Source organism: Tamandua tetradactyla, chromosome 2 (assembly GCF_023851605.1).
Source record: "Tamandua tetradactyla isolate mTamTet1 chromosome 2, mTamTet1.pri, whole genome shotgun sequence".
Classification (NCBI taxonomy): Eukaryota; Metazoa; Chordata; class Mammalia; order Pilosa; family Myrmecophagidae; genus Tamandua; species Tamandua tetradactyla.
The window spans coordinates 188,816,531-188,833,935 of NC_135328.1; the positions used below are offsets into that span (position 1 = coordinate 188,816,531).

At 52.4% G+C, this 17,405-nt stretch overlaps 1 protein-coding gene across 3 annotated transcripts; it reads left to right on the forward strand.

Annotated features, from left to right (window-relative positions):
- Positions 1 to 2,867: 2,867 nt before the first annotated feature.
- CSF3R (colony stimulating factor 3 receptor) lies at positions 2,868 to 17,083 on the forward strand. Of its 3 annotated transcripts, XM_077150263.1 has the most exons (18): positions 2,868 to 2,973; positions 4,266 to 4,320; positions 6,113 to 6,197; positions 8,285 to 8,581; positions 9,488 to 9,611; positions 9,752 to 9,939; positions 10,721 to 10,890; positions 11,001 to 11,154; positions 11,243 to 11,322; positions 11,736 to 11,943; positions 13,038 to 13,226; positions 13,591 to 13,692; positions 14,951 to 15,097; positions 15,186 to 15,326; positions 15,518 to 15,611; positions 15,846 to 15,927; positions 16,332 to 16,547; positions 16,685 to 17,083. In XM_077150263.1, exons 3-18 carry the CDS (start codon positions 6,134 to 6,136, stop codon positions 16,727 to 16,729), a joined length of 2,301 nt encoding a protein of 766 aa, XP_077006378.1. In that variant the 5' UTR covers positions 2,868 to 2,973; positions 4,266 to 4,320; positions 6,113 to 6,133; the 3' UTR covers positions 16,730 to 17,083. The 3 variants fall into 3 exon arrangements, 2 of the variants coding, with proteins under 2 accessions (XP_077006378.1, XP_077006377.1); XR_013171078.1 differs by lacking the exon at positions 16,685 to 17,083 and having other exon boundaries at positions 15,846 to 16,135; positions 16,332 to 16,440; XM_077150262.1 differs by having other exon boundaries at positions 16,332 to 17,083.
- Positions 17,084 to 17,405: the final 322 nt, after the last annotated feature.

Here is a 17,405-nt window from a genome sequence, read left to right on the forward strand (position 1 = left end):
AGAGCCTGGGGCAAGCAGGGAAACGCAAGCAAATTGTGCACGGCTAGAGCAAGAAGAGGGGCATGTGGGGATGTGGGGGGGCAGATGAGGCAGGGGAAGGAAGTGGAACCAGATCATGGGCGGTCTTGAATGTCCCATTAAGGAGTTAGGATATGAGGAAGGGGCTCTGAAGAAAGCAGACCGATGGGTGCTGACAGGTGCTGGATGGTAAGTAGGGGGAGAGAGCTCGAGAGCAGGAAGCCCAACCGGGAGTGGAGGTGGGGGTGGGCGGCATCCAGGTGAGAGACAGAGTGACCTGAAAAAGACAGGGAGGGGAGACAAATTTCAGAGTCGTTGACAAAACTGAGAGCGGCCACAAGGCAGAAACTGAAGCTGCTTTTGTCCCCCTTCGCGCGGTGCCTCCTGTCATGGGATAGGCTCTTGGAACATCTCTTTTGATTAACAAGCAAAAGTTCCATTGTACCTCATTGAGATCTGACAGTATGTGGGAGTGTGGAGACGAGACTAGAGTGTGAGGAACGACTGCTGGTCCCCTGGAGTGGGGGTAGGTGGAGGGTATAATTCATCAGGATGAGGCACAAAGAGCAGGTTTGATGGGGGCAGGGGGGGGGACTCATCCACTTGGTCATTCACTCAACAAATACATATCGAGGGCCCCCTGTAAGGCAGGCAGTACTGAAGACACTGCAGATAAAGTGTTGAACAAAAACTCTTGCCCTCATGGAGCTTCCATTCTAGTTAGGGGAGGCAGGGAGCAGGGAATAAACAAGGGAAGAGAGCTAGGGAGCAGGGGAGTTGCAACGTTTTAAATGGTGATCAAGAAAGGTCAATGAGAAGGTGACATTTGAGCAAAGACCTGAGGAGGAGAGGGTCTTCCCTACCACCCCAATCGGGGGGATTTGTTCATTTTGTGAGTTTATCGAGCTGTATGCTTAGGATATATACACTCGGCTTTAAGTATGTTAAATTTCAATTAAAATGGCTAGATGGAAATGCTAGTGGTCAATGAGAGGGAGGGGTAAGGTATATAGAATATATGAGGTTTTTTTTGTTTCTTTTTGTTTCTTTTTCTGGAGTGGTGCAAATGTTTTAAAAATGATCGTGATGATGAAATACAAACTATATGATGATATTGTGAGCCACTGATTGTACACCATGTATACATGTGTGTACAAATGATATGTGTGAAGATTTCTCAATAAAAACATTTAAAAAATTTTTTTCAGTTAAAAGTTTTCATTAAGCTAAAAAAAAAGAGAGAGAGAGAAAGAAGACAGGGTAGGGGGCAAACCATGTAACTATTTGAGAAGAAAGAGTCCAGACAGAGGAAGCAGCAAATGCAAAGGCCTGGAGGTAGAAGGAAGGCTAACAAGCTCAAGGAACACAAGGAAAACAGAGTAGTTGGAGCGGAGTGGCGATGGGGAGAGTCATAGGTAAGGCCTTGCAGACCATTGAAAGGACCTTGACTTTGACCCTAAGTGAGATGGGAGCCATTGGAAGGTTTGGGGCCCAGGACAACATGATCTGACTTATGTGGTATCAGGATCACACTGGCCGCTGACGAGCAGTAGACAACACATGGGACAAGGATGAATGGAAGCCGGGGCCCAGTGAGGGGGTTATGACAATTATGGCGAGAGATACAGTGACTCGGCCCTGGCTGTATTGTGTAAGTGATATTTATATGTTTTCACCAGTTTATCAAAATATTCAAACATAAAGCCAAGTTGAAAGGATTTTCAATGAAGACCTTTCTACCCAGTATTCTGGTTATATTCCGAAAGAAGAGTCAGTGGGGTTTGCTAAAAAGACGAGTCAGTGCATCACTGGGCGAGTGGGCGGGGGCTGAGGGCCATCTCGGGGAGGCTGAGCAGGCAGGTGAGTATTTCCACCCGGGAACCAGAACTGCAGCCCAGGCTGCCTCTCACCCCCAGACCCAGAAGCTCACAACTGCTAAAAAGGATCGGGTGTCACATACACTCTGCTAGTCCACTAAGCCTCTCCTTTCCTGGGTCGTGGATCCAATAAACTATAAACCAGTATGAACCCTCTTCAGAAAAATGCACTGAAAAGCATTTGCAAACAGTTGCCAAGGATCCATGGATGCAGATCATGAGAGACACAAACCATAGTCTATCTCACTTAATTTAAAAACAACCCAGTGTGGCAGAACCACTGTGAGAAAAAAATGACACTGATTTTTAGTAAACATATGAAAACACTGAGCCTCTTATAATCCAGTCTGGAGATAATTAAACAAAATCAAATATGTGAAAAAGATTGTTTCACCAAAAAAAGTATAAATGCAGATCATTTAAAAAAAAAAAAAAAAAAGGCTGTGCCTCACCAGGACACCACCTTATCTTGTCCCCGGAGTCCCCGTTTCTCCATCTTCCCGGCTTCCGGACAAAGGTGGAGGCTGTCCAGAGAAGAAGGGAGCAGTAATGAAGGAACTGCGTTACAAACATCCCTGTAACCTGGACGACAGCCTTCCCAGCACTGTCAGGGCCCCGAGGTCGGTGCTCAGTGAACCTTTGAGCCCAGGATCCGTCTCCAAGTGATGCTCCCTCAGGGCGGGGGGCACAGGGCTGGCACCCAGCCAGGACCGAGCCTCAGCCCTGCCCAGTCCCAAAGCTTTAAGCTCAGGAAATCCGGAGGTAAGGAAGGGGCATTGTTGTCACATCCCCCAGCCCCGTGAAGACCCCCGAGGCAGGAAGGCTGCCTGGGCCTCACCAGTTTCCCTCCCCAGCTCCTTCCTGGGAGGAAGGGGCTGCCTGTGCCCGCAGCAGCGCGAAGGAGGGAAGGAGGGAGCCCGGGCAGGTGTTGCAATCCCCAGCCCCCGGGCCTGTCAGAGGCTGAGCCATTAACGACAGGGCTAGGGGAGAGAAGCCAGACCGCTGTTTTCAGGAACTTGCCCCGAATCGGAGCGGAGAGACGGGGCGGCCAGGCGGGTGCCCGGCAGCAGGCTCCAAGGTGAGTCGGGGGTCCCCAGGGAGGGGCTGAGCCTTGGGCTTGATGGGGACCTGGAGGGCCAGGTCCACTCCCCCCGCCTCTGCCAAGTGCCCACAGCCAGAGGCCCTAGGCCTGGGGCAGGGCCTCCGGCCTTCAGAGTTCGTCCCTTGGAGCCGGGAGCCTTGGACACTTAAGTCTCTTTTCTTGAGGACACGCCAGCTTTTGGGGGCGGAATGCCTTAAGGAAATCTGAAGCAGCTGTATGTCTCTTTGGAGACACTGAGCTGGGCTCAGGGAAGAAAGCACAATCGCTGACCCTTCCCGTGTTCCTGCCTCTCTCAACCTGTGTGTCTGTCTGTGTGCCCCTGTCTCTCCCCACCCACCGCCTCCATCTCTCCCTCTAGTGCCCCCATTTCTGTCTTTCCTTTCGGCCCCTCTCTGGCTCACTTTCTCTTGGAGTTCCTTTCTGTCTGCCGGCCTGCCAAGCCTCTCTGTGCCTGTCTTTGTCTCTCATGCTTCCCCCTTTCACTTGTATCTTTAACTTTCTTAAGAACCAGCCCATTCCTGGGCCTCCAAGGGCCTGAGACAATCTGCGCCAGGGTCCTTGTCTCTTGGACTCTTTTTCTCTGTGTCTCAGCCTCTCGATGTATCCCTGCCTCAGTCTTTACCTCTGTGCACCTGTCGCGTCTGTCCCGTGTGTGTGTCTCACGCTGTTTGCGGGTCTGTCTCCCTTTCTCTGAACCACACCTGGGAAGCCCTCTCCCTCTGCTTATTCACAGCCCCTCCTGCCCACCCTTCCCCAGAGAAAGAAATCTCAAGCAGAGAAAGAACTGGGGAGTGAGGGATGACGGATGTGAAGCGGAGAAGGAAGGGTGAGGGGAGAAGTTTGAATGTGATGGGAGTGAAGGGAGAGGAAAGCAGAAAGGGGGGTGGGCGGGGGGTGATGGCAGCACTCCAGAGCTCTGGGACCCAGAAAGCGTCAGGAGCTCCTGGGAGGAGAGGGGAGAGAGACTGAGGACTAAGGACCGAGAAATGGGGCTTTGAAACTGTGCAGTGTGCTAAAGACACAAGCCAAGGGGGCAGTCCTAAGAGGCTGTGACCATGCAGCCCGTAGGGAGGTGGGGTGCGGTGATCGTGATAAACCAAGCTGGATTCCACGGGGTGGTATCCTGCTTTATGACTCGTGAAACAAGGTATGGGTACTGAGTGTTTACTTTATGCTCAGCACAGTGCAAAGTGCTTTTTATCACAGATCATCTCTTTTCATCCACACAATAACTCTGAGAGGTGGACGTTCGTATCCTTTTTTCACAGATGGGGAAACTGAGACTTGGAAAGGTGAAGTAGCTTGTCCAAGACCATCAAGCTGGTAAGTGGCCGAGCCAGGGTTCAGATAGGGTGGCCTGGCTCAGACCTGGGCTCTCACCCTCTTTGCATACTGTCCCTCCCGGGAGTGGAACCATATTCCAACAGGCCCTGCTTCCCCCTCAACCTGGTGTGGGGTGCCCAGGGCTGCTGTGGGGGACCAAGGGCTGATCCCAAACATACTAGCAACCCTGGTCCTGTGATGCAGACACCTGAGCCTCTCAGAACTTGGCTGCCTGCTCTAGACAGGAGCCAGTGGAAGGAGATGAGCTGGCAACCTGCTGGGCAGAGGCTGGGCCTAAAGCTGACCCTCACTAGGGCAGCAGGGCTCGGACACTGATTTTAAAAAAATACCTGGATGGGGACAAGTGTCCCGAAATCGAGATCTAGGAGCAAAATCTTTCCCAACAAACATGCATGGGGGATAATCAAACTGGTGTGCTGTGGCGAGAAGGTTGCTGACCACTGACTGATAGGCAGGAGTGCTTGCGACAGCCACGCAGTTTTCTTAGTGTGCAGAGGTGGCCAGCTGAGGGGAACAGGAGGCTGATATTAATTCAGGCAGTTCTGCAGTCACCAAGCCATGCATCACGGTGTGGACTGTATCTTTCCAGGGTTGGGGATGCTTTTTTCTTCATTTGCACAAAGGTGACTTATGGGCTAGCAGTCACCACATATATATATAGACAGTCATTAGGTCATGTGAGGCCCTAACAAGGAAAAATAGGCTTGAGGATCTAGGAGGTTCTTATTCACATCTCCATCTGGGAGGGAGAAAAAAAAAGATTCTCCTAGCTTTTTTTTTGCCTTCTGAGCCCAGGGTATCTGCTGGGAAACCACTGGTGTGCATGTATATACATGAAGGCTGGTTAGCAATTCTCAAGAGCACCAATTGGTGCTGGAGGATTGGCCCAAGGTCCCAATATGAGAACAAAGTGGAAGGTTAGGCTGGAAGCAAAAAAGGGGCGGCAGGGGGGGGGGGGGGTATGGCTTCCGGAAGCCGCCCAGTCCTACATTAGTAACCTTAGCATACTTCCTGAGACAGGACCTAATTCTCTCTTCTAAATCTACCCATCTAGGCCTGGTCACCACCACTATATGACACCTAGCCCCAGGGGTCTGTGCCCAGAATTGGGGGTGCATGGAGCCCTAGGTATTCTGCCTTACATCTGCTCAGCCCACCTTTCCTTCCAGCCATCACAGCCAGCTTTCCACAGATGTAACCTGAGAGCCCCTCCCTTGACTGCACCTTGGAGTTCCCACTTTCTGCCAGGGAGTGCCCCGCTTGGCATGGGTCACCTAGGAGACCTGGAAGTGCAAGGAAGTTAACACCCCAAGGGGTGTCCTCTGATCAATGGGAGGCAAGAATGGGCGGATAAATTCTCTCGTCCTCTGTCCCATCCAAGGGACAAATTGTTCCTTGGGTGGACAATCCTGGAGTGTGTTCTACATGGTTCCTTCAAAGGTCCCAACAGGATGGAGCCCCAGGTGCAGAAAAGCAGAAGGGGGAAGAATGCTGTTCCTCACTTCTCCCTTCCCTGCTTTCTCCTGGAAGACAGGCATAATAACAATGGATCTCACTTATAGAGCCATTTCCTACGTGCCAGGCACTGTGCTAAGCCCTTGACACGCATCATTTTGTGCCTTCCTCCAAAGCCCTATGGGGCATATGCTAATTTTGCCTCCCTTTTGCAGTGGTCAAATTAACTAGCCAAATCTGCACTGTGGCAGAGCAAGGATTAAGCTGAGCCCTGACTTCGAAGCCTGTGCTCTTAACCAGTCTCCTCTACCTCCAGGTGAGTGCAAAGACAGGCATTATGGTGGAACCCAGAACCTGGAGCCTGGCCCGAGCTGCCATGATCATCCTTCTACTCCCCAGAGGTGAGTGTGGTCAGGGCTAGGGGTGCTGTGGGGAGAGGGAGTTACAGGGAGAGCTATTGGGGTGGTGGTGGTGGGGATAATTTCCCCGCACTGTCCATCCTACTGCTCCTGAGATACCTAGAGAAGTCTAGGAGATGCAAAACTGGACCACAAGATGTGGAGCAGCCAGGGCCACCACTACCACCACAGACCTCTGTGAGAAAGCCACCATTCATGAGGAATGCTGAGGAGGCCTAGGCTGGTCAGTCTGGAAAAGGCTGAGGAGCCCAGAACCTGTCTGCAGATACCTGCCAGGCTACCAGAAGGAACCAGGCAGCAAAGGGATTGGGAAGGAAGCCACAAAGGCAAATGACATCCTGAAATATGGAAGCCCAAACAGAGCTCTCCATCCATGGAAACAGCCTCAAGAGGTGGTGAGCTTCCCATCTCCAGGGGTGTGCAAACTGAGGCCAAGATTGACAGGGATGCCAGAGAGAAGGGAACAATAAACTCTTGTCTGATAGTAACATTTAGGCTTTGCCAGTCACTTATAGTCTCTGCTGCTGCTACAGCTTCTGCTGCTGCTTCTTGTTCTCCTCCCTTGACTTCTCTTCTTAACCCTCTAAAACTGTAAAAACCATTCTTAGCTCACAGGCCATGTGAAAACAGGGCCCTGAGCCCTTCTGTAGACAATGCAGCATCACTGGATGATGTGGAGTTTTGAAGCCATCAGCTTTGCCTGTTTCCTTCCCGCCTGAAATTTTTGAGTCTGAGAAGCAGTAGGAATACCACGTTGAGAGCCATGAACCTGCTCTGTGACCCAGGGCCAGCTGCCTCTCCTTTTAGGGCCTCAGCATCCCTGCCAGAAAATGGACCTAGAACACCTGCAAGAGGAGAGAAGGCAGTTAAGGCAAAGGACAGCACTTAATAATTCAATCCATTCTCACCAAGGCTCTATACTGAGCCAGGCACTGGGAATGTACTAATGAGTAAAACGGACAAGGTCCCTGGCCTCACAGATCTGGTGATCTATCTGGGGAGACAGACAAGCCAGTAATCACATAACTCTATAATTATAAAGGCTAATAGTTTAGCGGAAGCACAAGGGGTCTGGCTGGTCTGGCCCTGGTCTGGTCCTCCCAGAATACCTAAATGTTGGCCAAGTGGGAGCTGGGGAGAGGAAGAGAAGATGAGCATCTCACAAAAGAGCAGGAGGTACAAAGATCTGGAGAATGGTGAGATCATGGCGTTCCCAAGCAGCAGCAAGAAGACCAGAGCAGCTGGAGCTGAGAGAGGATCTGAGATGGAACTGAAAGGTTTAGGTAGGGATCAGATACGAGGGACAAGTGAAGGATTTGGGGTCTTTATACTTATTAGCACAGCAGAAACTCATGTGAGGCACTGTCCTAAGTGCACACGTGTTAACTCATCAAATCCTTCCAGCAATGCTAAGGTTGGGAGTATATTTCTTCCCATTTTACAAGTGGGAAAACTAAACTGAGGCACGGAAAGTCTCAGTGACCTGCCAGGGTCACATAATTAATAACTAACTGATAGAAAGAGGGTTAAACCTAAGCAACCTAGCTCCAGCGTGCATGCCCTCGTCCATCCACACTGCCTCTCAGAGTGGTAACAAACCTTCGAAGTGCCGTGATCTAGATGGGGTAACACAGTCAGATTTGAATTTTGACAAGATTGCTGTGCCTGCGGGTTGCTTATCACTCTAACATTAATTTCACCATCCGTGGGGAGAGAGCTGGGGAAGGGACTAGTCGTTATCTGGGCTGGCAAGAGCCGGCTGAGCACATCTCTGCCCAACTCTACATTCAGTGATGTCACATTCGTAGCTTGAAATCAGCCAGGTGGGAGTATTTGCACCGTGGAAAGCGGTGCATGCTACTAATCAGGGTCTTTTTTTCTCAGTACGTGCTGAACATTTACAGCACATCACAATCTCTATTTTATCCCTTCTAACCTCTCACAGCCCTCACAGGTGCCCTTCCCATTCCAGCGCCCATGCTTTAAAGGGTGAAGCCGGAAGGCGAGGGCTTATAGGCCAGCTCTGCCAGGCACCAGAGTCATGCATGGCATATTCTCTTCCAACTCAGGCCTCGAGCAGTGCGGGCACATCAGGCTCTCTGCCCCGATCGCCCGCCTGGGAGATCCCATCACAGCTTCCTGCATCATTGGCCAGAACTGCAGCCACTTGGTCCCAGACTCAGAGATTCTCTGGAAACTGGGAGCTGAGCTTCAACCCGGGGAGAGGCAGCAGCGCCTGCCTGATGGGAGCCTGGAGTCCACCATCACCCTGCCCCACCTCAACCACACTCGGGCCTTTCTCTTCTGCTGCCTGTACTGGAATAACCGCCTGCAGATCCTCGACCAGGCTGAGCTGCAGGCAGGCTGTAAGTCCCTCCAGCCATCAGCCCACTTGGCCTCCGATGCCTCCTGCCAATTCTAATAAGAGATGTTATCTATTGAGCTCTTGCTCAATAAGCGTGTTATGGACATTATATCAAGCAATCTTCCCTGCAGAGGTGTACTGCTATAAGCCCCGTTTTGTAGATGAGGAAAGTGAAGGTTGGGGAGAGTACGTAACTTGCCCAAAGTTACACATTCATGAGGATGGAGCCAAAATTGATATCAGGAAGCGTGGCTTTAGAGCTGGTACTATACCACTCCATGGTATAGCATATATGGCTGCCAAGCAAGCCCAGCTCCTCAATATAGGAGGATGGATCCCGGAAGGACGTTCTCTACCAGCTGCGCTTGCTCCCAGCTTCTCCCCAACCGCAGCCTCAGCAGGATGGGGTTTGTGCCAAACTGAGGCACAAGAAAAAAAAGGGGAGGGGGGAGACCAAAGTGCTTGTCCACAAATAATAGGACAGCGAATACTTACATAGCACTTACCACGTGCCAGGCAGGTTTCTAAGCACTTGACGTATAGTAAGGAAACTGAGGTAAGAGGTGTCAAGTAACTTCAAGATCACAGGTAAATGAATGGCAGAACCAGGATGAAGATGCAGGCACTAAAACACTGCCACTGTCAAAGGCGTTTGGAGTTGGAGAGCTTGGAGGTGGGGGACCACCGGGATGCTGGGGTTTGTGATGCTTGTCCCTACACATGCCCATAACTTAGTTTCTCCCAGGCCTGTCCCTCAAGTGTCAACCTGTTTGGAGGCAGGGGAATGGACTGGGAGACTCCAGGGGGACTGACCCAGGGCAGGGAAATAAGCACGACTGGTCCCAGCTGGAGCTTCCTGGGTAGCCCTACCCAAGGTCCTCACCCTCTCCCCCCACCCCATGCACAGACCCTCCCACACCACCTCACAACCTGTCCTGCCTCATGGACCTTAAATCTAACAACCTCATATGCCAGTGGGAGCCAGGACCGGACACCCATCTGCCCACCAGCTTCACCCTAAAGAGCTTCAAGTGAGTCACGGCTCCCACCCCAGCCCCCTTTCTTTGGGTCCTGGGATGGGGCATGGGTGAGAAGGAAGCAAAAGATGGGAGGGAGAAGGGACCCCTCGCTTTCTTCCTTGGCTTAACATGCCATCTGTTCCCCTCTGCAGGAGCCGAGGCAACTGCCAGACCCAGGAAGCTCCCATCCTGGACTGCGTGCCCGAGGCGGGGCAAAGCCGCTGCTCCATCCCACGCAAACACCTGCATTTGTACCAGACTATGGGCATCTGGGTACAGGCAGACAATGTGCTGGGGACCAACCAGTCCCAGAAGCTGTGCCTGGATCCCATGGATGTCGGTGGGTGACTCTGAGCATGGGGATGGGAGGAGACCCCCAAATGGGCAGACTTGGAGAGGTAAAGAGAGGGAAACACACACCCAGCCACAGACAAGGAGACACTGGAAGATCTAGAAACAGAATTGGAGAAGGGAAACAGAGATGCAGGGGGATGCGGTTGGAGATAGAGAAACAGAGACACGGAGACGTGCAAGAGACAGAGGCAAGAAACACATTCATTAATTGCTTCAACAAATACTTCTTGAAGTGCCCACTCTATACTAGGAACCATGCTAGGCACTGGGGATACAGCAGTGAACAAAATATCAAAAATCCTCCCTCAGAACATCACATTCTAGTGGGCAAAATAAATAAAAACAGACTGTCAGAGGATGATCCATGCTATCGGGAAATGAAAACAGGGAAGGGACATAGGGAGGACAGTTGCTATTTCAATAGAGTGGTCAGGGAAGGGGACATTGGAGCAGACCCTTGAAGGAGATGAGGGAGTGAGCCACGTGGATATCTGGGGAAGTGTTCCAGGCAGAAGGAACAACCAGTGCAAAGGCCCTGGGGCAAGAACCTAAAACAGAGACCTGAAGAGAAGCAGAGGCACACATACACAGAGACAAACCCAGACAGACATAGAGACATGGACAGAGACACAGAGAGAAACAGAGACAGAGAGAGAGACCCTGGATGGAGACGCAGGGAAGAAAATGGAACCACAGAAAATCGAGAGAGCCAAGGCAGAGCCCCCTAGGATGGGGCAGAGAGGTTCTGATAACTCTTCTTCTTGCAGCAAAACTGGAGCCCCCCACGCTGTGGGCCTTGGACCCCAGCTCTGAGGCAGCCCCACCCCCACCTAACTGCCTGCGATTGCGCTGGGAGCTGTGGGAGCCAGGCCAGTTCATAGACCAGAAGTGTGAGCTGCGCTACCAGCCACAGCATGGAGAAGCCAGCTGGGCCCTGGTGAGGTGGAGTGCCCCTCAAGAGCCTGGGGGTGTCTGAAGGGTAGGTAAGTGTGACTCGAGCTGCTCTGGAAGGGCCCAGGCTCAGTCATGCCCCCCCACCACCACCAGGCGGCCCCCCTACTCCCCAGGACCTTCCAGCATGAGCTCTGTGGGCTCCTCCCAGCCACAGCCTACACCCTGCAGATGCGCTGCATTCGCTGGCCCCTGCCTGGCCACTGGAGCGACTGGAGCCCCAGCCTAGAGCTGAGCACGGCAGAACTGGGTAAGAAGATGGCAAGGGGCTGGGAGCAGCCATTGGCCCCTCCAGGGCCCTCCCTGACTGGCACCCTCTTCTCTGGCTCCATCCACAGCCCCCGTCGTCAAAATGGACACATGGTGGCGGCAGAGGCAGCTGGATCCCAGGACAGTGGATGTGCAGCTGTTCTGGAAGGTGACCCCCTCTGAAAGCCTCCCTCCACCCCTAAGACCTCCTCCTACCCAGGCAGGCCCCTGGGATCCAGTCTGTATGTGATTCGCATTTGCCCTTCACACGGGCTTAGAAAGCGGGCTAATGCCTTTTTGGAAAGACAACACCGCAGGACTCATCTCTGTCCCCAAGGGTCTGTTCAGTGAGTAGTGAAGTGACCGCCAAGTACTCTGACCTGTTCTTTCTTCTCTCCCATCAGGACCTGGCACAGGGGAACAGAGTGAGGGAGGAAGGGGGAAAGGCTTGTTCCTAGCCTGGGGGGGGGGGGTGGTCGGGGGGGCTCCGGTGCTGTGATCCCTCACCCCCCCCTTGAGGCTCTGCCCCACTCCCCAGAAGAGGTACAGCCCCCTTAACTTTTTCTTCTATGCCCCCCCCAGCCAGTGCCCCTGGAGGAAGACAGCGGGCAGATCCAAGGGTACGTGGTCTCCTGGAGCCCCTCTGGCCAGGCTGAGGCAGTCCTCTGCAACACCTCAGAGCTCAGCTGCGCCTTCCGCCTGCCCCCAGAAGCCCGGCAGTTGGCCCTCGTGGCCTACAACAGGGCCGGGGCCTCGCGCCCCACGCCAGTGGCCTTCTCGGAGAGCAGAGGTAAAGGGGGCTGGCGGGCACCTAGGGGCGGACGCTGAGGCTTGACAGCCTGGGCTCACATCCAGCTCTGTCACTTGCTAACTGCGTGCCGTGGGTAAGTTACTTCACCTCCCAGGCCTCCGTTCACTCACCTGGCAAATGGGGATGCCAACAGGGCTTACCTCAGAGCGTTGTTGTGAGGACTAAATAAGTTCAGACTCGTGCTTGGCACACAGTAATTAACTGCTCAGTGGGTGTTAGCTTTTATTCTCATTGTCACTAACAGAACCAGGGTAAGCTGGTTACACACTCACACACGTACACCACACACACACACACACACACACACACACACACACACGCACGCACGCAGAGTCCATTCCGCCAAAGAAGCTGGAAAAGTCCTAAGCTTTTCCATCTGGAACATGGCCCCTGAATTAATTGTTCATTCTCAGGGGATCACCTGTCACCCTCACAGGTTCCCCTGAAAATGGGTCCTCACAAGGTGAGACTAACAATAATGAAACCGGGTGGGCCACAGTAGCTCAGCAGGCAGAGTTCTCGCCTGCCACGCCGGAGACCTGGGTTCAATTCCTGGTGTTTGCCCATGTAAAAGAAATTAATTAATTAATTAAAAAATAATAGCAATGGAGCCAAAAATAAGTATACCTTATATTCCCACTCACTAGCCATAGGTTACTTCATTAAGCTCTCTGTGTCTCCTTTCCCACACCAATGAAATGGTGACAATAATGGTACTAAGAGTACTTCCCTCACGGGACTGCTAAAGGCCTTCATGAATTAACAGATATCATGTGGCACATACCAAGAACTAGACAGTATGTACTACTAACCTTTTCAAGTACTACTCTGTGCCGGGCACTGGGCTGGCCTTGTTCCATGCATCATTTCATTTCATCCGTGCCATGACCCTATGAGGTTGGGAACTTTTATCATCATTTCCATTTTACAGATGAGGAAACTGAGGCTCAGATGTTGACTTACCCAAGGTCACCCAGCTTGTAAGTAGCAAAGCCAGGATTTGAACCCAGGCTTCTGACTCCGAGCCTGCATTCTTCTCATCTTCATTCCACTGTCTCCCGCTGTGTCTCCAGGCCCCCCCCTGGCCGGACTCCACGCCCTGGGCCAAGACCCTCACAGCCTTTGGGTGGGCTGGGAGACCCCCAGCCCTCAGCCTCAGGGCTATGTGATTGAGTGGGGCCTGGGACCTCCCAGCCCCAGCAACAGCAATAAGACCTGGAGGATTGAGCATAACGGAAGCATCACGGGGACCCTGCTGCGGGGTGAGGCTGCACCTGAGGAGGGGAGATGGGCGGCTGTGCTTGTCTGACAGTGGGCCTGGGGCAACCTGAGCCTGCTAGAGTAGCAGATTCCCCAGCCTTTCTTGATCCTTCACTGTTTTCATCTCCCATCCTCAGTACAGGCTAACCTGGGCCTCTCTTTCTATAGCTCGGGCCCTACCACCTTTCTAGCTCTTGCTTCTACTTTTCTTCCCTTAACCCCATTAAAATGATCTGAAGATGAGGTTGCAGAGGTTAAGTCCTGCATCCTGAGGCCCAGGTTAGCCTGTAGAGGTCGAGGTTAGTGCCCGATCATCAGCAGAAGTTAGTCCCTAACCAGAGTGCTCACCCCATTTTCTCTCCACAGAGAACATTAGGCCCTTTCAGCTCTATGAGATCACTGTGACACCCCTGTACCAGGACACCGTGGGACCCTCCCAGCTCATCTATGCCTATTCCCAGGAGAAGGGTTTGTAGCCACCAGGCCCCTTCCCAGAACCCTCTCCCCTCTCTCCCAACAGAGAGGAATATGAAAGAACATTGCCTTCTCCCCTACCTCTGGCCCTGGAGAGGGGGTCTCTCCCTATCCTAAGTTGACACCTGCCTTACATCTGACCCCTGAGGGAGCGGGGTGATAGAATTTGGACAGTGGGTTTGGCAGAGTTCAGGGAACACTGCAGGATACGAAGACAGGCAAGGTTTAAGACCTGTAGAGTCTTGATCCCACGCCAAAGGCATTCTTTTTTTTCCTACCTTTTTTATTGTATAGTATAATGTATACAAAGCAAAGAAATATAAAAGCAATAGTTTTCAAAGCACTCTTCAAAAAGTGGTTACAGGGCAGGCCATGGTGGCTCAGCAGGCAGAGTTCTGGCCTGCCATGCCGGAGACCCGGGTTCGATTCCCGGTGCCTGCCCATGCAGGAAAAAAAAAAAAGTGGTTACAGGACAGATCTCAGAGTTTGTCATGGGCTGCCGTACGATCCTCTCATACTTTTCCTCCTAGCTGCTCCAGAATATAGGAGGCTAGAGGGCTTAAATAGTTTTTTATTATCACAATCGACTTTTTTTTCCTTCTTTGTTTGTGAATAATAACATATATACAAAAAAGCTATAAATCTCAAAGCACAGCACCACAATTAGTTGTAGAACATATTTCAGACTTTGACAGGGGTTACAATTTCACAATTTCAGGTTTTTACTTCTAGCTGCTCTAAAATACTGGAGACTCGAAGGCAGTCTTTTTTATAAGAAGTTTGTAGCCAGCGAGAGGTCTTGATTTGGCTGTGACATGCTCCCACTTGTGTGTGGAAAAACAAACAACAACAAAAAAATTCAGGGAGCAAGTTTGACAAAATTCAGTCAATTGCCCTGAGAGAAATCCGATGTCACATCACATAGAAATCAGATATAATTTTTTTAGGCATAAATCCAGGGGGTGGGTGGCAAAAACTGGAGAGGGATCAGACAAAATCAGTCCTGGAAGATACCAGGGAACAAACCTTTGGAGGCAAACAGAGCCAGGTTCAAATCCTGGTGTGGCCACTTGTTAGCAGTAGATGGAATTCAAAGTTTTGGAGAAAATGAGACCATTAAGCAGGTAGGAATTGGACATGAGTCCCCTTGGACTCTTTCCTCACCTACCCTGCAGTGTGGCCCAGTTCTTGGCTCTCTGGCCCTCTCTGATTCCTGTTGGGGAAAGAGCCTCCCAACTCTCTCTTTCCACAGATCCCTCCCTTGCCCCAGAGCTGCATCTAAAGCACATTGGCAAGACATGGGCCCAGCTGGAGTGGGTGCCCGAGGCCCCTGAGTTGGGGAAAAGCCCCTTTACCCACTATACCATCTTCTGGACCAATGCTCAGGACCAGTCCTTCTGTGAGTCTGTCCTCAGCCCCCAGTAGCCCCAGAAACCCCAGGGGAGGGAGGCCTCAGCATCCAGGCTGATGATGCTCCCCAACCCCAGCCACCGTTCTGAACGCTTCTGCCCGTGGTTTTGTCCTCCATGACCTGGAGCCTGCCAGCTTGTATCATGTCCACCTCATGGCCACCAGCCGAATCAGGGCCACCAACAGTACAGGCCTCACCCTGATGACCCTGGCCCTGGGTAAGTGTAAAAGGGGGCTGAGCAGAGGGGGCTGCTGGAGGGTGCTCCACCCTAAGGTTTCCTACACTGAGAGTATATCTGCCCTGAGATCTCGACCTAAGGGAGGAGACCCAGCCCTGCTCTGGGATCCCTGCCCAAAAGAGCCTTAGCCACATGCACCCTAAACTCTTCTGGCTTTCTCCCCTCCCCAGAGGAGTCGGAGCTACACATCCTCCTGGGCCTGTTCAGCCTCCTGCTTTTGCTCATCTGCCTCTGCGGGGCTGCCCGGCTCTGCTGTGGCCCCAGGTGAGTCCTTTTGAAAGATCGAAGGACTTTGCAGTTCCCTGTGGAACTGGGTTGGTCAGTCTGAGTCCTTTCCAGCCTTTCCAGCCCTCAGGGCCTGTATCTGGGAGTCCAGACCATCCATCTTCTCCTTTCTATACTAAGGAGCCGTGCCTGCAGTCGCTGGGGGTGAGTGGGAAGAAGAACCAAAAGATGGGAGGGCATGTTTGACCCAGCCGTCACCTGCCCCTTTTCCAGGAAGAAGAATCCCCTCTGGCCAAGTGTTCCAGACCCAGCCCACAGCAGCCTGGGCTCCTGGATGCCCTCCATCATGGCAGAGGTGAGAAGCCTGGAGGGAGAGTGGAATGGGAGTCCGGGTGTGGCCCAGGCCCGAGGATTGCCCCTCTGAGGAAGTGAGAGGAAGGCCACTCAGGCCTTCCCATCACTTCCTACCAAGATCCCCTCACCCTGGAATGAAACAGACCTACGTTTGCATCACACTTCTGCCAGTCTCAGAGTTTCGGCCACCTAACACACTGTGAAATGGGGTAATCCCACACAAAATTTTTGGAAAGTTTTTCTGCAATGAGTCGGGAACATGTGGGGTGCTTTGCAAGTATAACCCTTTGAGTTCCAGCAGAGAGCGGCAGAAATGCCCCATGACTACCCCAACTCAAGGAGGGACCATGACTGGGGCAGACACCCAAAAATGAACTACCCCCTACCTCACGTCCTTGTGTCTAGGAGACTTTCCAGCTGCCCAGCCTTCGGGACCCCAGCATGCCTCCCATCGCCAAGATCACGGTGCTAGAGGAGGAAGAAAAGAAGCCAGGGCCCTGGGAGTCCAGTGACAGCTCGGGAACCTGTGGCCTCCCCACCCTAGTCCAGCCCTACGTGCTCCAGGGAGACTCAAGAGCAGCCTCCACCCAGCTCCAGCCCCAGTCCAGCCCCAGTAACCAGGTCCTTTACGGAAAGGTGCTGGGCAGTCCTACAGGGTCAGGCCCAGGGCACTACTTCCGCTGTGACTCCACTCAGCCCCTCTTGGGAGGCCTCTCCCCTAGCCCCAAGTCCTATGAGAACCTCTGGTTTCCGAACAGCCCCCTGGGAGCCACAGAGGCCCCATCTTCAAGCCAGGAAGATGACTGTGCCTTTGGACCACTACTTGACTTCCCCCTGCTGCAGGGGCTCCAGGTCCACGGGGTGGAGGAGCTGGAGGGCTTCTAGGATTTCCTGGGACTTTACCACCTGAGCCTGCCTCCCGAGGGGCCTAGGCTGTTCAGGGAAAAAGTCAGGTTAGTAGGCCCATCACTAAAAAACTACCCCAGCCCCAGGAAACCAGAGAGGCTCCCACCTACTTCTATCCCTGATCCCCAACACACAACACCCCCCACCCCATTCCTCTTATCTGTATTAACTGTCCTCATCCAGTCCCACCCACTGGCCTTTTGTACTTGTTTCCTGTGATTTCAGGCTCTTAAACTGTTTTTTTAAAGAAACTCTTGAGTGTGTCTGAGTCTCTGTTCTTTTTCTTTTCAGGACCCTAGCTGTTGGGGGGTACTTCCTAGAATTGTCTATTCCTTCCTTCCTTCATTCATTGAGCCAGCCCTCACCTAGCATCCAAACCCTGTGCTGGCAGCAGGGATTCAGAAATGACAGGCTTCTCATTTCACAGATATTATTACCGATAATATCTATTGAATGCTTATATATACCAGACGTTTCGCATGCAACACCCCAACCATCCCCATTTGATGGATGGCTACACTGAGACCCAGAAAGGTTGAGTGACTCGCATAGGAGGGCATATAGTGAGGACAT